The sequence below is a fragment of the Lagopus leucura genome, unplaced genomic scaffold (assembly GCF_019238085.1).
Source record: "Lagopus leucura isolate 7727_CA_CO unplaced genomic scaffold, USGS_WTPT01 Super-Scaffold_100014, whole genome shotgun sequence".
NCBI classification, from domain to species: Eukaryota; Metazoa; Chordata; class Aves; order Galliformes; family Phasianidae; genus Lagopus; species Lagopus leucura.
Window position 1 is genome coordinate 6,571,527 of NW_024962268.1, and position 17,801 is coordinate 6,589,327.

The following is a 17,801-nucleotide window of genomic DNA, read 5'->3' on the forward strand; positions in this document are numbered from 1 at the left end:
ACATTCACTGTTCTGTTTCCATTCTCTATTTGGAGGGAAAGATAAAACTGCTCATGAGTTCTGAGACTGCCTCTTCTTTTACCGTATGTCTCGTGTGGTTTGTGCTCCCGAGCCATTTCACCGTTGGCATTACAGTAAGGCCTTTGGTTCTGGACACACTCTGTCTCTCATTTATTTGATTTATTAGCTTCAATTCTGATTATATTCTATTGTATTGTGTTGTCTTGCATTCATCGTAGATTTGCCTGGGTTGAAAAGGACTACAATGATCACTTGGTTTCATCTCCCTGCTATGTGCAGGGTCACCAACCACCATACCAGGCTGCCCAGAGCCACATCCAGCCTGGACTTGAATGCCTCCAGGGATGGGGCATCCACAGCCTCCTTGGTCAACCTGTTCCAGTGTGTCACCACCCTCTGTGTGAAAAACTTCCTCCAAATATCTAACCTAAATCTCTTCTGTCTTAGTTTAAAACCACTCCCCCTTGTCCTGTCACTATCCACCCACAAACAATCACACCCATAAACAATCATTCCCCCTCCTGTTTTTACGCTGCCTTCAAATACTGAAAGGCCACAATTAGGTCTCTCTGGAGCCTTCTCTTTTCCAAGCTAAACAAGCCCAGTTCCTTCAGCCTTTCTTCATAGTAGATGTGCTCCAGCTCTCTGTTCATCTTAGTGGCCCTCCTCTGGACCTGTTCCAAGAGTTCTACATCCTTCCTGCACTGGGGGCCCCAGTCCTGGATGCAGTACTGCAGATGGGGCTCACAAGAGCTGAGTAGAAGGGGACAATCACCTCCCTCTGTCTGCTGACCACCCCTTTTTTAATGCAGGGTATAACTGGCCTTCCAGACTACAAGCGCACACTGCTGGTAGAACATGGCGTTGTGATATTATATTTAGTAAATTAGTTTTCTCTCTCAGCTCGTTGCTGGTCCTTTGTTTTTAGCCCCATCTCCCTACCTTTTTTCCCAGTTTTTTTATCCTTCCCCTTCTCCTGGGGCATAGGTCATTGGGTCTCTCCTCCCTAGTTAGTCATGGGACTGGGCAGAACCGACCCATAAACTTGACAATCCAGTTGTCAGTTACAGAATTTTACCCTTTCTAAAACGTTAGGGCAATTGTGTTGCTGTTAAGAGTTTACGTAAGTAATGCAATTCAGCCTTCTGGTGTAGGCCATTCAGAGAGATCGAGGTAGGATGGAGAGTTGAGCAGAGAGAACCTTATGAAGTTGAACAGGGGCATGTGTAGAATCCTACCTCTGGGAAGGAATAATTGTGTGCATCAGTACAAGTAAGGGGCTGACCTGCTGGAGAGGAGCTCTGCAGAGAAGGACCTGGGTGTCTTTGTGGACAGCAGGTTGGCCACAAGCCAGCAGTGTGCTTTTGTGGCAAAGGCCAGTGGTATCCTGGGGTGCATTCAAAAAAGCATGGCCAGCAGGTTGAGGGAAGTGATCCTCCCCTCTCCTCTGCTATAGTGATGCCACATCTGGAGTAGTGCTTTCCAATTTAAGACAGACAGGGAACTACTGGAGAGAGTCCAGGATGTTTAGAATCGTGGAGGACTTGGGACTCTTCAGCCTAGAGAAGGCTGAGTGGGGATCTCCTCGATGCTTATAAATAACAAAAGGGCGGCTGTCGGGTGGATGAGCCCAGGTTCTTTTCAGTGGGCCCAGTGACAGGACAAGGGGCAACAAACACAAACTGAACACTAGAATGTGACAAAGAACTTTTCTTTGAGGGTGACAGAGTACTGAAAGAATATGTCCAGAGAGGTTACAGAATTTCCTTCTTTGGATATGTTCAAGACCTACCTGAATGCTTTTCTGTGCAACTCACTCTAGGGAACTTGCTTTAGCAGGAGTATTGGACTAGATGATGTTCAGAGTCCCTTCCAACTCCTCCAGTTCTGTAATTCTGTGATCCTATTACAATTCAAGTAGGAAAGCCAGTTATTGGTCCTCGAATAATTCCTTCCTAGGCACAAGAGCTGGCAGAACTTGTTACTGAGAGTCACTTAGAGAGAAAGGAATCTGGCAGTTGTATCTGTTTTCAAGACACAACTCTGTTGCTGCAGCCAATTTTCTTTACCAGCTAGTTCAGGGGTCTTGGGATTCTGTATTGGCAAAAGTAATGAAAAAAGTTGCATCTGCTGCACTTTTAAATTTTTAAGGTGTGGGAAATTATGTAACTGTAGACTGTTCCATTAGACACTGCTTACAATCCTGGTTCACATATCATATGAATAATACTCTTTGTGAAGAACTACTGTCGTAAAGTTGGTTACTCTTTTTATTTTAGTCAGGCTTTTTATTTTTCCATAATGTTTGCAGCTTATGATTAAAAAGATTTTAAAACCAAAGTTAGACCTACAGACTTTTTCTTGTCTCAAACAGATGAAATGCTTCTTATTTCTGGCTGTGTTCTGCTTATTAAGAAGATGAAACATTTACACCCACATTTTGTGTTGGAAGAATGATTTCGCTTTTTGGTGTAGACAGACCTCAGATGTACTACGGAGGTCACTCTGAGGTGCTTGTGTTCCATTTATCAACACACAAAAAAAGGAAAAAACTAACAAATTAAGCTTTTTTTTTGTATTAACACAATAAGATCCTTAGAGAGATTACATCTCCAAATTGGATAGGGTTTCTGTTATGTTATTCTTGTAAATTTATTCCCTCTCCACATTTTTTTAAGCTTACCTTTGTAAGAATTTATTACTTCTGCAATATTCAAATTTGTTCTTAACATGCTTAAGACGATCTGTTGTTTTGATTTTGGTCTGGTTTAAAATGGACAGTGGAGTGACTGTCTTTCTTTTTGACTTTAAAAAAAAGTCAGCAAATAGATTTCATTCCAGAGGGAAGTTTTTTATTTATTGTGTTTGTGATGAACACACTGGGGTCCATCAATGCTGGTCACTTTTTTAAGAGCCATCTTTTAAGAGTACAAGTCAGGCAAGTCAAGTCAAGAGAGCAGAAAGAAGGCTTGGCTGAGCAGAGCCTAGACAGAAAAGGAAAGTGTGCACACTTTGGAAGTAAGGTCAAATGATGCAGGAGGACTAAAGTGATACTGTTTGCCATTGTACAGAGAAAAACTGTGTGTCCAAAACTCAACTAAAGTTGAAGCTTGAGGTCACCAAAAGGGACACTTAAGTATTTTAAGAATCAAAAGAGGACAAGAGATAACACTGGTCTATTACTTGGTGAATCACTTCAAACTATGGGCTGTGGAAATATTAAGTGCTCAGCCAACTTGGAACTTGTGAGAGATTTGCTGCTGCAGCTGAAAGAGTGTAAGTCTATGGGGCTCAATGGGATTCATCCTATGTTACTCCAAGAGCTGTCAGATGTCCTTGTGAGTCTTGAAATGTCCTTCTCTCAATTATTTTTCAGCAGCCTTTGCAATCTGGAGAGTGGACTGGAAGCTGACAAACATTGCAATTTTTGAGCAGGGCAAGAAAGAAGACATTGTTTGCTGCAGATCTGTCAGTCTCATTTTAATGCCTGGAGAAATTAGGGAGATTATTCTGGGATTTAGTGAAAAGCACCTAAAAGATGGTGCAGTCTTTGCAGCCAGCATGGGTTTATTACAACCAGTGGGTTCATGTTTAACAAACATAATCAATTTTTATGACAATGTTACCTAGTTGTCTAAGGGAAGCCAGTTGACATCATCTTTCTGGATTTTGGTAAAGCTTTGAATACTTTTTCTCACAGTATTCCTCTAAACAAAAATCTACAGCTAGACAAAAACATAGTGTGATGAGGGAACAGCTGACTGGTGTGTCAGATACTTCAATGAATGACCTGGACGTAGGATCTGAATTTATTCTAAGTTTGTATTTGTCACTAACTTGTGAGAAGCTCCCTTGAGAAAGAAGAGGCTTTGCAGAGAGATCTTGACAAACCAAAGGGCTGGGATGTCACTAATGGCATGAAGTTCATCAAGAGCAAGTGCTGGATTCTGCACTAGTTACGGGCCAACCCTGAATATATCTGTACAGACATAGGGATGAGATGCTGGAGAACAGTCCTGCAAAGAGTGATCTGGTGTTCTGGTTGATGATAGGTTGAATGTGAGCCAGCAGTGTGCCCAGGCAGCCCAAAGGGCCAGCTGTACCCTGGTGTGCACCCAGGGTGTTCTGCTCTGATCTCTGCTGAGTGACCTCACTTCCAGCATTGGGTGGAGTTATATAAGGAGGACATAAAGCTACTAAAGAGTGTCTGTGGAAGGCTGCTAAGTTTGAGAAGGATCTAGAAGGCAAAACATATGAGGACCAGCAATGTTCTCGGGATTTCTTCAGTGCAGAGCAGAAGAGCTGAGGGGAGGCCTGATGGCGGCTGCAGCTCCTCACAAGGAGCGGAGGGCAGCGCTGAGCTCTGCTCTGTGTGGAAGCGACAGGGCCTGAGGGAACGGCATGGAGCTGTGCCAGGGGAGGGTGGGGTTAGGGACAGGTTCTTCGCCAGAGAGTAGTAAGGCTCTGGAACACATTCCTTAGGGCATCGGTGATGGCACGGAGCTGCCAGAGTTCATGAAGTTGGAACTATGCTCTCACACTTACCGATTGAATTTTGGATGGTCCTTTGTGGAGCCAGGGGTTGGACTCCCATAATCCTTGTGTGTCCTTCCCAACTCAGAATATTTGGTGATATTATGACTTTGATTTAAGAAAAACAGTATTTCTGTAGTATGTATCCTTTGATCTCAGGCTTTTTGTTAACCATCTTTGCTTGCTACAGTCAGTAGTTCTTGGCTTTTTATACAGAAAGTGTTTTGAAATTTTGAAATCTCAGCTCTTTCAGGCTTTCACCTTTTAGTCTAGCTTATATGACTTGTCAAATGCTGCCCTGAAAAAACAAATCATATTAATTAGATTTTATCTGATGCAGACATGATAAAGAAAACTGCACTGTAAACATGAAATTGAAAACAAACATGCTATGTAGGTATCTTCACTAGAAGCTGGAAAAAATACGTGGTTAAAATATCTTCATGGTTTATAATGTTTTGTGAAATCCAAGCATCAAATCCTATTCACACATAACGTGACTAAATGTCTCTGTGAAGGAAGTTAATAATTCCTTTTGACTTCCTTCTTCTATAAGTGAGTTTTATTAATGTGTGTACTAGAAAGTTCTTACATATGTTTGTAAAATAGTGTTTTCAAGGAGCATTGAAAAGTTTTTTTTTTGCTGCACCAAAATTATTGTTTTTCTGTTTCATACATATGATGAAAATAGGAAATTGGCTGATGAAAATGACGTATGATGAAAATTAGAACCATTTAAATGATTTATCTATGCTAAAGCTTGTAATAAGAATGGAGAAAGAGTTTTTACTGGGCCTAGCAGTGACAGGACATAGAGCAATAGTTTTAAACAGGAAAAGGAGGTAGATTTTTATTAGATATAAGCAAGATGTTTTTCACTGTGAGGATGGTGAGGCACTGGAACAAATGGCTGAAGTAGTGGATGCCCTCTCCCTTGAATTGTTCCTGGATGACATGGGTGGGGGCTTTGGGCAACCTTTTATAGTGGAAGATGTCCCTGCCTATGGCTGAGGGGTTGGACTAGATAATCTTTAATGGTTCCTTACAGCCCAAACCATTCTATGATTCTGTGACTCTATGAAGCCCTTAGTTTATCCATTCTGACTTTCTGTGTACCACAGCATAATAAATGTAATTAATTTACCCTTGTATTTATTCCAGTAACTTACATTTGGTCAAACAATATTATCCAGAAAAGCCATGGAGACGTTATGAGATAGAGAATGTGAGAGTGATTATTATGGCTAGTCATACTTTCTGTTAAATATTTGTATGGAATTTTAAAAGTGTTTTTTTGGCTTCCTTAAAAATTGTAGTTTATGTATATTTATATATCCTTGTTTTGTGCAGTTAAACTGTGTAGACAAGGTTCATAATGAACTGCTTTATTGAAGGCATCTATAGCACTGTAATCAACCGAGTTTTTCTTGAGAGCATAAAGAATGGTATTGAGTTTTACAGTATTTCTCCCTATATATAGTTCTTAGAATAGCTTTATATTGCTGCTAATACTGCTGTTAATCAGACAAAATCCAGAGTGGGCCAGGGAGAGAATTAGGCAAAAGCCCAGCTTGAACTCAATTTGGTTGTTGGTGTAAAAGAGACAAAAAAAATTAACAAATGTACTAAAAGTAAGAGGAGGGCTAAGGAGGATTTCCATCCTTTCCTGGGTGCAATGGGAAATGTGACCACTGAGGATAAGGCTGAGGTTCTCAGAGCCTTCTTTACGTCTGTCTTTGAAAGTCGGATTAGTTATCCTTGGGGTGCTCTATCCCCTGACCTGGAAATCTGGGATGGGGAGCAGAATAAAACCCCCAGCATTCATGTGGAAACATCTGGAGACCTATTACTCCACCTGGGATCCACCAGAAGACGCTGAGGGAGCTGGTGGAGGTGATTGCCATGCCACTTTCCATCTTCTGTTAGCATTCTTGGTCAAATTGAGAGGTCCTAGAATATTGGAGGCCTGCCTATGTGATTTCCATCTACAGGAAGGGTTGTAAGGTGGATTCAGGGAACTACAGACAGAGTGGCCTGACATTGGTGCCAGTGTAGGTAATTGGCAGATCATCTTGAGTGAGACCATGTGGCATGTGTGGGACAACAAGGGGATCAGGCCCAGCCAGCATGGATTCATGAAAGGGAGATCCTGCTTGACCAACCTGATCTCCTACGATGTGATGGATGTGAGAAAGGCTATTGATGAAGTCTACCTAGAATTCAACAAAGCTTTTAACTCTGTCTTTCATAGTATTCTCCTGGAAAAGTTGGCAGCCGATGGCTTAGACAGGTATGCTCTTTACTGGGTAAAGAACTGTCTGGATGGCCAGGCCTGGCCCGGAGGGTGGTAGTAAATGGAGTTAAATCCAGCTGGCGACCAGTCAAGAGCGGTGTTCTCCGGGGATTGATACTGGGCCTGTCCTGTTCAGAATCTTTATTGACGACCTGGATGGGGGGATTGAGTGCACCCTCAGTAAGTCTGAAGATGACACCAAGCTGAGAGGAAGAGTTGATCTTTGTGGGGGTTGGAGGGTTCTGCAGAGGGATCTGGACAGGCAGGGAAGCTGGGCTGAGACCAGTGAGATGACCTTCAACAAGATCAAGATGTGGGTCCTTCACTTCAGTTGCAGGCAATACTGCAGGCTTTGGGCAGAGTGGCTGAAAGACTGTGTAGAGGAAACAGACCTGGGGGTATTGGTTAATGCTCAGCTGGACTTGAATCAGCATTGTGTCCAGGTGGCCAAGAAGGCCAGTGGCATCCTGGCTTGTATCAGAAATAGTGTTGCCAGCAGGAGTGGAAAAGTGATCATTCCCCTGTACTTGCCACTGGAGATTGCACCTTGAGTGCAGTGTTCAGTTTGGGCCACACCCTGCAAGAAAGGCATCGAGGCCCTTGGCATCGAGGGGCATGTTGAAAGAAGAGCAACAAAGCTGGTGATGATTCTGGAGCACAAGTCTTACGAGGAATGGCTGAGGGAACTTGGATTGGTTAATCTCAGGGGAAATCTTATAGCTCACTACAACTCTACAACAAAGAGATAGTAAATTGACCTAACCAGCCATGTAAACCCAGATACTCTCTCTTCCTTTTAATTGAATATTATTTTCTGTCTGCCTTTTCATATTGCAAATATGAAGGAATACAATTTCCATTAAAAATTCTTTATTAGGACCTTCATTTTAATTACGTTTTGTGCGTTTAAAGAAAATGTTGTAAATATGAGTCTACAAGAATGATTTTCATTTCTGTAATATGTTTACATTTAAAAATGAAAAAGGCTTATGTCTAAATAAATGACTATGATTCTAAATATGTTGAAAATATTGTTTGAAGTATATAATAATAAGATCATGTCTTACATAAAAGCATTTAATCAAGGAAAAGTAATGTAATAACGTTTAACAGACCTCTGCAGAAGTATAGGAAGAATAAATTGGGAGTGAAAAGAAAATTTATAGTAACCTTCAGGGCATCATGAATTTCCAAAGGAAATCTGAGCTCCAAAGTTTGCTTCCTGATTAGAGGCAATGCTTTCCACTTTGACCTATAGTGTAGAAACCTATTATGTTCATACTTCACCTTTGCATAGCATGCAAACATTATTTAATGTTACTCTTGTGGCATGAAAACTGGATAACTAAGGCAGTGTAAACCAGGAAGAAATGTTTTTGCTTTTCTTTTTCTAGTATTTCTATAGATGCCTGCTATTTCTCTTGGTTTCTGAATAGGCTGTGTTTTTTTTCAGTGAAATTGCTTTTTTTTCTATAGTTGTATATTTTATTTAATACTAAATTATGCTAATGTATCAAGATTGTATGCGTTTAATCATCAGAGAGAAGTCAAAGAGAAAAGTATTTAGGAAATAAGTAGGAAAACAGTTATGCTAGAAACATGCTAAAATTGTGTTTAATTTCATGGCACATATGCTTGTTGTAAAGCTACTATTGTTCAATCAGTATGTTCCCCAGTTTGCAGGGTAATAACATATTTAACTAAAGTAGAAATTGGAAATTCTACGTTATTTCAGAGTAAAGGATTGGGATGCCCCAAAACTTATAATAATCCCCAAAATACAGGAAATCGTCAGTCAAAGCTAAAGTCCACAGTAAGATATGCAAATAAAAAGAGAAGTAACTAATCTTGATCCCTTCCTTGAGTGGAAAAATGCAGTATCTGTTAGTTTCAACAAATCAATGGCTGTGATCCCAAATGGAAATAAGCCAATTTTCAATACTTGCTCTTTCTTTTTTCTTATGTCATTTAACGGTTAGCTGCAATTTGCATACAGATAGGAAGCTATAACCAATACTTCAATAACATTGGCTAGAAATTTATCTAGGTCTTCCACAGTGAAGGAGAACTCTCTATTGTGACATGGTGTGAAAGATACGATGAAAAATAAAAATAAAATATTACTAGCCTTCTACTGCTATAAAAGCAGACTTCCTCTGTATCAATTTACATTATTTACATTATTTTTCTATTAATAGGTATGAGCATAATTAACAAAATTACTGTGTATATCCACTCAGGAATTGCTATGTGGGTTACATGTATATAATAGCTCTGATATTGTAGAAAAATGTATTTTATTGTCTAATAGTATATCTTGTCAGAATTCATGCTCATTCATTGAACAAAACTATACCAAAACATTCTAGTTTTCTCTTCTTTTTCCTCTCTGCGTATGTTCTGATGTGAAAAGATCATTTAAGGGTGTTTTAATGTTTACAGATTTTTTTAGTATAGGCTCTATGTAGTCATTCAAAGCTGTATGAATACAGTACTTTTAAGTAGATGAAATTTAAGATTTCTGAAGATTTAAATGACATCTGTGTAACAATTACTGGAACAACAAACTAAAAGTAAAATGGATGTAAAGTTTACGAGAAAGTTGTTCAGTCGTACCTAAGCAGATAAACACAAGTAAATTGCAATTCGTTATTTATATCTTGTATCAAATACAGCAAGACTTGTTCAAGAATGCCTTCAATATTCTCATTGTATCTGTAGTTATTTACTACTAGAAATCTTGAAAGTACACTTCATTGGTGCACAGTTTTCACTCTTCTCTGCCCCTTGCTTTGTTCTTCAGAAAAGCTGTGGGGGTAGTGTATCTAGTTAGTGTACTGACTCAGTCAAGTGAGATCTAGTGATGCACCTGGTACACAAGATACTCAGCTGAAAGTTGCCTCATTTCATTCTTTTATATGTGTTTGTTTTGTCTTTCCTAGGTCAAATAAGTTAGTATAATGAAACCTATTAAGGTTAGATCTTCTTTCTTTTCTCTCTTGAAGATTTATTTTTCCTAATGGCTATATGTAGTTACAGAGCTGTAATTTACCTTCTGAAATACAGAAAACAGGAAAATAAGAGCTTGATCTTTACAATATTTATTTTGCCTGTGACTTTGTTGCATCACCTGACTCTTTGAGTGTCTCTTTTTCAGGCATTTTCTTCCTTGCATTGTTGAACATGTGACAAAGCAAAGTGTGAGGCACTGATTGAAGAGAATTAGGCCGGGTTCTCCCATATGTAGTATAACTCATTACTCTGTGATTAAAAATTAATAAAATAATAAATGACTACGAATACTGTATTGTATTTAGAGGAAACAAACATTAGGTATCTCTGCAGTTCCCAGTGTTCCAAGCTACGAATTCGCTTGACTTGCAGATCATCAGTATTAATGTTGGGAAGCAGAAGTAACAGATTGCTAACAAGTCAGGAAAAAAAATATTTCACCTGAGTAGCACATTCCAGTTAATTTTAGTGTTACAAAAGTACATGGTACATGAAATAAACATCTGTAAGCAGTATTAAGGAGCATTCAGATTGATTTGTATCTGTCCCGTCTGAATCTTATGTGTTTGGATAATAAATTAAGGCAAAAGCATGGCTGTTTCACAAAAATAATTTCAGTCAATTCAGACTTTTACTTTTACTCTAGGGTTTCTGTTTATCTGTTACTGTTTTATTCAATGCAGCTGAGACCCTGTTATCTCCCCTGTGATTTTTGAGGTCACATCATAGGTTAGATATGTATTACAAATAATCCTCTGAGAAATTTTTTCAGATATAAGTAAAAACATTGCCAAGAAAAGAAGCTGTTCTATTGCAGATGTTAATAAATGAAACAGAAACAGAGCACTAGATATGCTGTTTATTTAGAATTTCTCAGCAGTATACAAGAAACAGGAAAAAATGCAGGAAAGTTTCTACAATGATTTTAAAACTCGTATTGCTGCTGCTTTGCATAGTTCTTGTATGTAAATGTGAGCTTTGTAAATGTGTAAATGTGTAAATGTGACATAATGCTGTTTAAAAAAAAAAAAAAAGTGATTCAGTGCTCCTGACATAAACATCTTTCCTTGAGATAGTAAAGAAAATGGTAATTTCTTAGAAAACTCCCGTGTCAGTTCACAGAATCACAGAACTGCAGGGGTTGGAAGGCATCTCCAGACATCGAGTCCAACCCCCAGAGTTACTAGAGTCACGGTCTCCATGCTTATCTGGGTGTTCTTTTAAAACTAGAATTGTATTGGCAGTTTCGGACAAGATCTTTAAGCCAGTGAAAAAAATACAGTCTGTTTCTGTTTAGTCATTTTGAAAAAGGCAGTGCCTCTATGAGGACTTTTTCATTCTAATTTGCCTTCCCACCCCAACTGAATTGCAAACATGCTTTTGTGAAAGATGGAGCCTTAGTGTAATGATGACCAAATGAAAGTAACATGTTATGATGAATATAAAGCAGATACATTGGACAAAAATATGTTTTCATCTGCCATAGGAGTGTAAATTAGTATGCTGTAAGGGCATGCTGCCACTACCATCTTTGGAAAAAGATAACAATTTTTGTAAAATTCCTCTCTTAGTATCAGAAAAATGACCTGCACCTAGTGGTCAGTTTTCCTACTAAATTCAGAAGCAGCAGCAAGTAAAACAGCCATTGTGAAAGGGAATAGATGATTTAGTTGAATTAATATTTTTAAATAAATGAATAAATCCATCAACTCATGGAAATGTTTTGAGTACTTGTATGCATAAGATTTACTTTTGATCAGATATACCGCTGCCACCATCTTTCACAGACTGTTGGTAAAAGCAAGGATACTTAACTATGAAGTTTGTTCTTGGTTGACCCTAAAGATGAAAATTATTTTTGGACTCTTTCATTTCCCAGACTGCTGAAGTACGGTGATTTCTTTGACAATAGGAACGTGCTAACTAGAAATAAGATGAGTGTCAGAAATACGTATTTCTCATACAGAAAAGCATAGCAGCATGATCCAATGTAGCACTTTCCCACATAATAAAATGTCCATTTTTATAAGCAACACACTCATAGGGACTGTTATAAATTAAGGTTTTCCATTTCAAGAAATCGTACAGAGGTCATTCAAAAAGAATTCCTTACATCTACTGATATGATTAATTCTAGGAAATGGTGGCAATTAACTAGGCCAATAAAGTACATTTTTTTATTATAGACCAATTCAGTTCTATCTCCTTCACTCCCCTAAAAATTTATCAATATAAAAACAAATTAACAATGATAATTAACTCTCATCTGATAGTTTCGCTGTAGCACATACATTACTCAACAAGATCTTTTTGTAGAGCTCTAATTCTTTTGTATAATGGTGATAGTTTCATTTGAGAATGACCTAAAATGTCAGTCAAATGTTTCCTATTCATAATACAGCATGTGACTTTCTGCATTTATGAGGCATTACACCCCAAACTAAGAAAGAGCAGGCATTGCTACTGACTATGGGAAAACATAGGCATGGAAGTGATGTATTTTCTGGTAATCAGAAGAAAAAGTTTCTAGAAATAAAAAACTGAGTCTTCAACACATTTGTATCCCTGAATATTAAGTAAGAAATCATGAAAGAAATATTTTTAAAATTTCTAACACAGAAGGCTTCAAACTGACCTCTTCATATGTCACATAAAGAAGTGTCGCTCTGGGAATGCAGAAGCTTAGTTTCGACATTCACTTTGACAAGCATTCTTTCTGAAGCTCAGAGAAGCTTTTAAGTATCTCAGTACCTGCTTCTTTCACTTCATAAGTTTCATAAACAGGAATTAATGTTGCTGAAGGTTAATGTTTAGATAAATAAGGTATTTTGTCCCAGGTGAAAGAAAGGCAAACTAAGGAAATGGAATTTTAAAAATATGTATACCTTTAACAGAGGTCATGGTTTTATATTTCTCTTCAGGTGTTTCAGTGATGTCAGGCCTGTGAAGTACATGCTGCCAATCTAGGAACAGCAGTCAAGATTTCATTTTAAGATAGTTTTAACATGTATAACTGAAGTCTTTTCAAATAGATTCTCTTTGAGTTGACCTCAAAGTTTTAATTTATACTGGTTGTCTGTAGCGTGAAGGTCTTGTTTCAGTAGCACGGGATTTCTAGGTTATAAGCAATTTTTAACCGTATTTCTTTTTCCAGAGTCATGTCATCTTTGTTGAAAGTCAATAAATTTGGAAATCTCTGTTGGCCAAATTCAACCCAGAGTTTTCTTACTGTATTTTCTACTGATTTTAAATCTGTTGCTTTGAACTTCTGTGACAAGTGACAGCTCTAATAGAAAAAACTGCAAGTCACCTTGTGAATGGTTAGAGGGAGCATGAGTACTGTATAACTCTGGAAATTGCAAAACCCATATTCTGCTTAAAATATTCTTGGCTACTGTGTGCCTACACATACTGCTTACACATATACATAATGCTTACACATACATATACATAATGCTTACACATACAGCAAATTCATGTGCCCTATTTGTCCCAGTTTACTAACAGAAGAATTAAAGCTGTAATGTATATTCCGTACTGGGTGCTCTTCATCTTGCAAACATTGAATATTCGTTGAAGGTTTAGAAAAGAAGATGCTTTCAAAACTGTGAAAATGAGTGCTAAGTAATTGTACAGCATTCCAAGGTCTGAGTAAACTAAACAGAACATAACTGATCTTAATTCTCCACTTGGAATTCTCGTATAGTGACTGTGTTCTCCAAGGTCCAATATGATTTCTGTAAAAATCACATTTAATTTTATGAGATGTCTGATGCTGTAGAAGAATAATGAACTGTTTTTCTCCTCTTTTGGGCAGTTTTGGCATGAACCATGATGGAATAGGAAATTCCTGTGGGACCAAAGGTCACGAAGCAGCAAAACTAATGGCAGCTCATATTACAGCAAACACCAATCCTTTCTCTTGGTCAGCCTGCAGTCGGGATTATATCACCAGTTTTTTAGAGTAAGTAATCTCTCAAGAAAAATCATGAGTTATTAGAAAAATTCACACCTTTCAGAATAAATACTTAGTAAATATACAGTGGCTGGCTCTAATGATTTATGTTTTTAGAATGTAAAAGCACAAATGAGTGAAGAGTTACGTTGTAGAGCTCTTTTCCTGTGTACTGGCAAAAGCTTCTAATCTTTTTCCCTTTTCTTGGTGTTAAGTTTTAATTTATTCAAACATTTTAAAGTCGTGATCATATTCTCTTAATCTCAAGGTGAGAAATAGGGAAGATGAGAATTTGTCAGTGATTAATAGGAAGTAATTTTTTGTTTAAATATATGTGTAACATGAGGAAATGCAGGAAGGGAACAAGGTTCAAGCCCTTTTCCTTGTTCTCCCATTCATGTGTTTTTTTTATGTAGTCTTGTGGTTTTTCTGTATTCATTGGCAACTTTCATGAAAATAATCAGAGTTGAAGCTGTCATAGATTTTTATATTAATATCTTTAAACCATGCTAATCTATACTTCTATAGTGATTTTTATCCAGAAATAGATTCCTACCAAAAATTCTACTTCTGCATTAAAAAATTAAAATAATCAAAATACATCAGTATCAAAAATGTGTTCATTCTCTACATGACGCATAATGAAGCCGTTGTGTGTAGTTAGCAATTGAAAGACAGGCACAGAACTGTGAGTTCACTGACAACTAGTTAATAATGGTTTTTAAAATGTATATGAGACAGTGGGTTCATGGGAGCAGGCTGACACTGATTGATAGGTGCAGTGTCATCAGTGAAATTATTCTTTAAGAAATAAAAGTTGTTCAGAAATTCAATCACTTTGTGTTAAGAGGTGGACTTAAACCAATCAAATCGTCTAGTCATTGGATTTCTAAGAATAAAATGAACTTTTCCTTTTTCAGGGATGTTTCTTCAGAATAATAATTCTGTTTCCTAAGGGCTCCATCCAGACCAGTAACGTTTTCCTTCAGCTGGTTCAAATGTAGCTACTATCACACTGAATCACTGAATTGTACAGATGTGTTTGGGCTCCCTGTCTGTATAATGAGCATAATCAAATGTATTAATATTAGGGGTTGTTGAGAGGAAAATACTTGGTTTTGGTTACTGTATCAGGTTAAGGTGTTCTGTATCACCTCACTGAACAGTACACCCACTTTTATGTGCTGGAGTGTTTAAACGAGTGTCTAGACTAAATCATACTGAATGAATTATCCCACATGTGCATAATGCTGATTTCTCAACAATATAAGTTATTTTCTTAGGAGATATGCATGTATTAATTAAACACGAACAGTATGAAAAAAAACCTTCAAGATCGCTGCCAGTCATATCTGCTCAGCTGAGCTGCTCTCTATAGTACTCCTTCTAGTATACTATATAGCCAAACTTCAGCTATTTGAAAGAATAGGATTTTTGCATCTCTGCTATGAGACTAATCCACACTACCAATAACCCTGACCACCAGCTGACATTTCAGTTATTTTCTCACAATCACAGATTTACAGAATTGTAGAGTCTGGAAGGGATCTCTAGAGGTCACTGAGTCCAACCCCCCTGCAAAGCAGACTCCTTACAGCAGGCTGCACAGGTAGGTGTCCAAGTGGGTCTTGAATGTCTCAAGAGAAAGAGACTCAGCCACCACCCTGGGCAGCCTGTTCCAGTGCTCCATCACCCTCACAGTGAAAAAGTTGTTATGCACATTTGTGTGGAACTTCCTATGCTCCAGCTTCCTATATTCCTATGATTTCTTGTAGTACTGGGGATTTGTCTATTACTATTACATTTTTTGCTGTTTATAGTCTTCCTTCTATTTGTCACTCTCTTTTAAACTTCATTTTGAATTCATAATTTTTTTGAAAATGATTTATAAATTGATGACGACTGTTCCATGGGTAAAGTATTTTTTACTTATGTCCTTAGAGAAGGAAACACATGATAAATTCTGTGGCTTGTATTATGCTTAAAATATAATACTGCTGAACATTTTTTCATAGTTTTAAATTTCATTCTGAACAACCTTTCACGTTTCTTTACTTGCTACCTCTGTTTATATAGTGATCAGTCAGTTTTTAGCTATGTCTGTTAAAAAAATTTAGCTTGTGCCTCTCCTACTCTGTTAAAATGATTTTATTTATTTTATTTACTCTTAGCATCTTTGATATTCTTTTCCATTCCACTGAAGCACAGTGAAGTTTCTTTAAGTTGCTAATGCTTTTAAACCTGTGAGATGCCACTGAAATTATACTTACATTATTACAAAGGGAGAATAATACTGTATTGAATGTGTTTCTGTTGTTCTTAGCTGTTTGGTTTTTATGCATTCTTTTTAAAACTCAGATTTCTCAAACGATCAGTTAGAGATTTGTTATAAATCTGTGCTGCTGCTTCTTGTTTTGGTTTTTAATATCCTAGAAATGAATTGATGCTTTTGTTCTTAAAATAGTCGTTGCCAGATTTTGCAAGGTAAAATAATAGTTAAGAGTGAATATTTTTTTTCTTAAGTTTCCAGTCTCTCCCCTCAATTTTCCCATCTGTTCAGGTAAAAACAGCCTTAATGGCAGATGCTTTTCATTTTCAGGTAATGATCAGTGAGCAAGAAGCGGAGAAAAATAGTGAGATTCACGTAGTAGCAATTCCCTGCCTGCCCCTGTAATAGCTGAACAGTTTGAATCCAGACAGGAAAAATTATTCGATTTTTGTTTTTTCCTAATTTCTCTTCAAAACTTAGCAGCAGATGAGGAAACAGCTGATTCAGAGGTTTAAAGGCAAAGCCTCAAATGGCACTGTCATCTCTGTCTGCAGGTGTTTATTCCACACAGATTTTATACTGCCTTTTTTTTTTTTCAATTTTGCATCAAAAAATGAGAAAACATCTGCAACAGAACCAGTAAACAACAAAAAAGGATGACAAGTATGTATTTTTTTTCTTGTATCGAATTCACTTAGTTATATTTAACATCAAGAATAGAGCATTGTGGAATGAAATGCAAACATACTCAATAAGAAATGTGAGGTCATGAGTCTGTATGGTAAAACATATTTTAGATTTATCAGCGTGGGTCTCCATAAAAGTTGAGGCAGAGTAGTCATGACTCCCAGTGCAGCTGGAATGCATTTGTTCAGAAGCTCAGTAACTGTTCACTGTGGTAAGGTAGGTTAGTGTGCATGTAGGTTAGTATGCTGACTTGGGCTACTGCTTTGCAACCGCACAGTTTTGTACTGTGTGTTTATTTTGTAGTGTTGATGCCATGCTGTCCTTTCTCATCAGGCAGAAGCATTTTGAAACAAGTCATCATGGTGACAATGAAAGCAGAACCTCAGTGTTACCCTCTTCTTTCTCAAGACTTCTTAAGATCTGCATCTGGATACAAATTTTTCAGACTGAGGGTACTGAGGAGTAGCCATTAAGTATTACTTGAAAGTTGTCAATTCAGCCAGACTCTGGTCGAGAAAAGAGTTTACTTTGTGAGACAGCCAGATAGAGGGTGAATGTGACTTCATGAGAATGAAGTCAAAGCAAAGCTGTGTATATTGCTAATAGGTCCATCAAAACTCCCAAGAATGATGACCTGATAGCCCAGGCTGTGAAATGGCAACTGAGAACCATTTTAATGGGGAAAACGTTTCTTCTAGCAGGTAATAGCTGTTGGCTGTAAGCTTTGGTTAAAGTGAAGAATGATTTAATTTATCACCTGAATTGTTTAGCATGCTTAACAGGGGCTTTAAATTTCATTAAACTTTTTATAGAATTAAATACAAGAAGGGCTCACTAAGATTTGAAGAGTGAGAGAGCAGTGTTACAAGACAAAGGTTCCTGTGAGAAATGTAGAAACTAAAATCTGTTCATGGAGAAGTGAACTAACCCTAAAATTATTGTCTGTGGTTGAAAACCAATTGGTAAAACTTCATTGAGTGCAGCATATATATATATATATATATATATATATATATATATATATATATATA

At 37.6% G+C, this 17,801-nt stretch overlaps 1 protein-coding gene across 3 annotated transcripts in view; it reads left to right on the forward strand.

Moving 5' to 3' along the window:
• Positions 1-17,801, forward strand: part of ADAMTS6 (ADAM metallopeptidase with thrombospondin type 1 motif 6) — a 147,269-nt gene that overhangs the window by 55,934 nt on the left and 73,534 nt on the right. For all 3 annotated transcript variants that reach the window (XM_042875090.1, XM_042875091.1, XM_042875093.1), the window contains exon 10: positions 13,677-13,823. In XM_042875090.1, the coding sequence (XP_042731024.1) occupies positions 13,677-13,823 (147 nt within the window). The remainder of the gene's footprint in view (positions 1-13,676; positions 13,824-17,801) is intronic.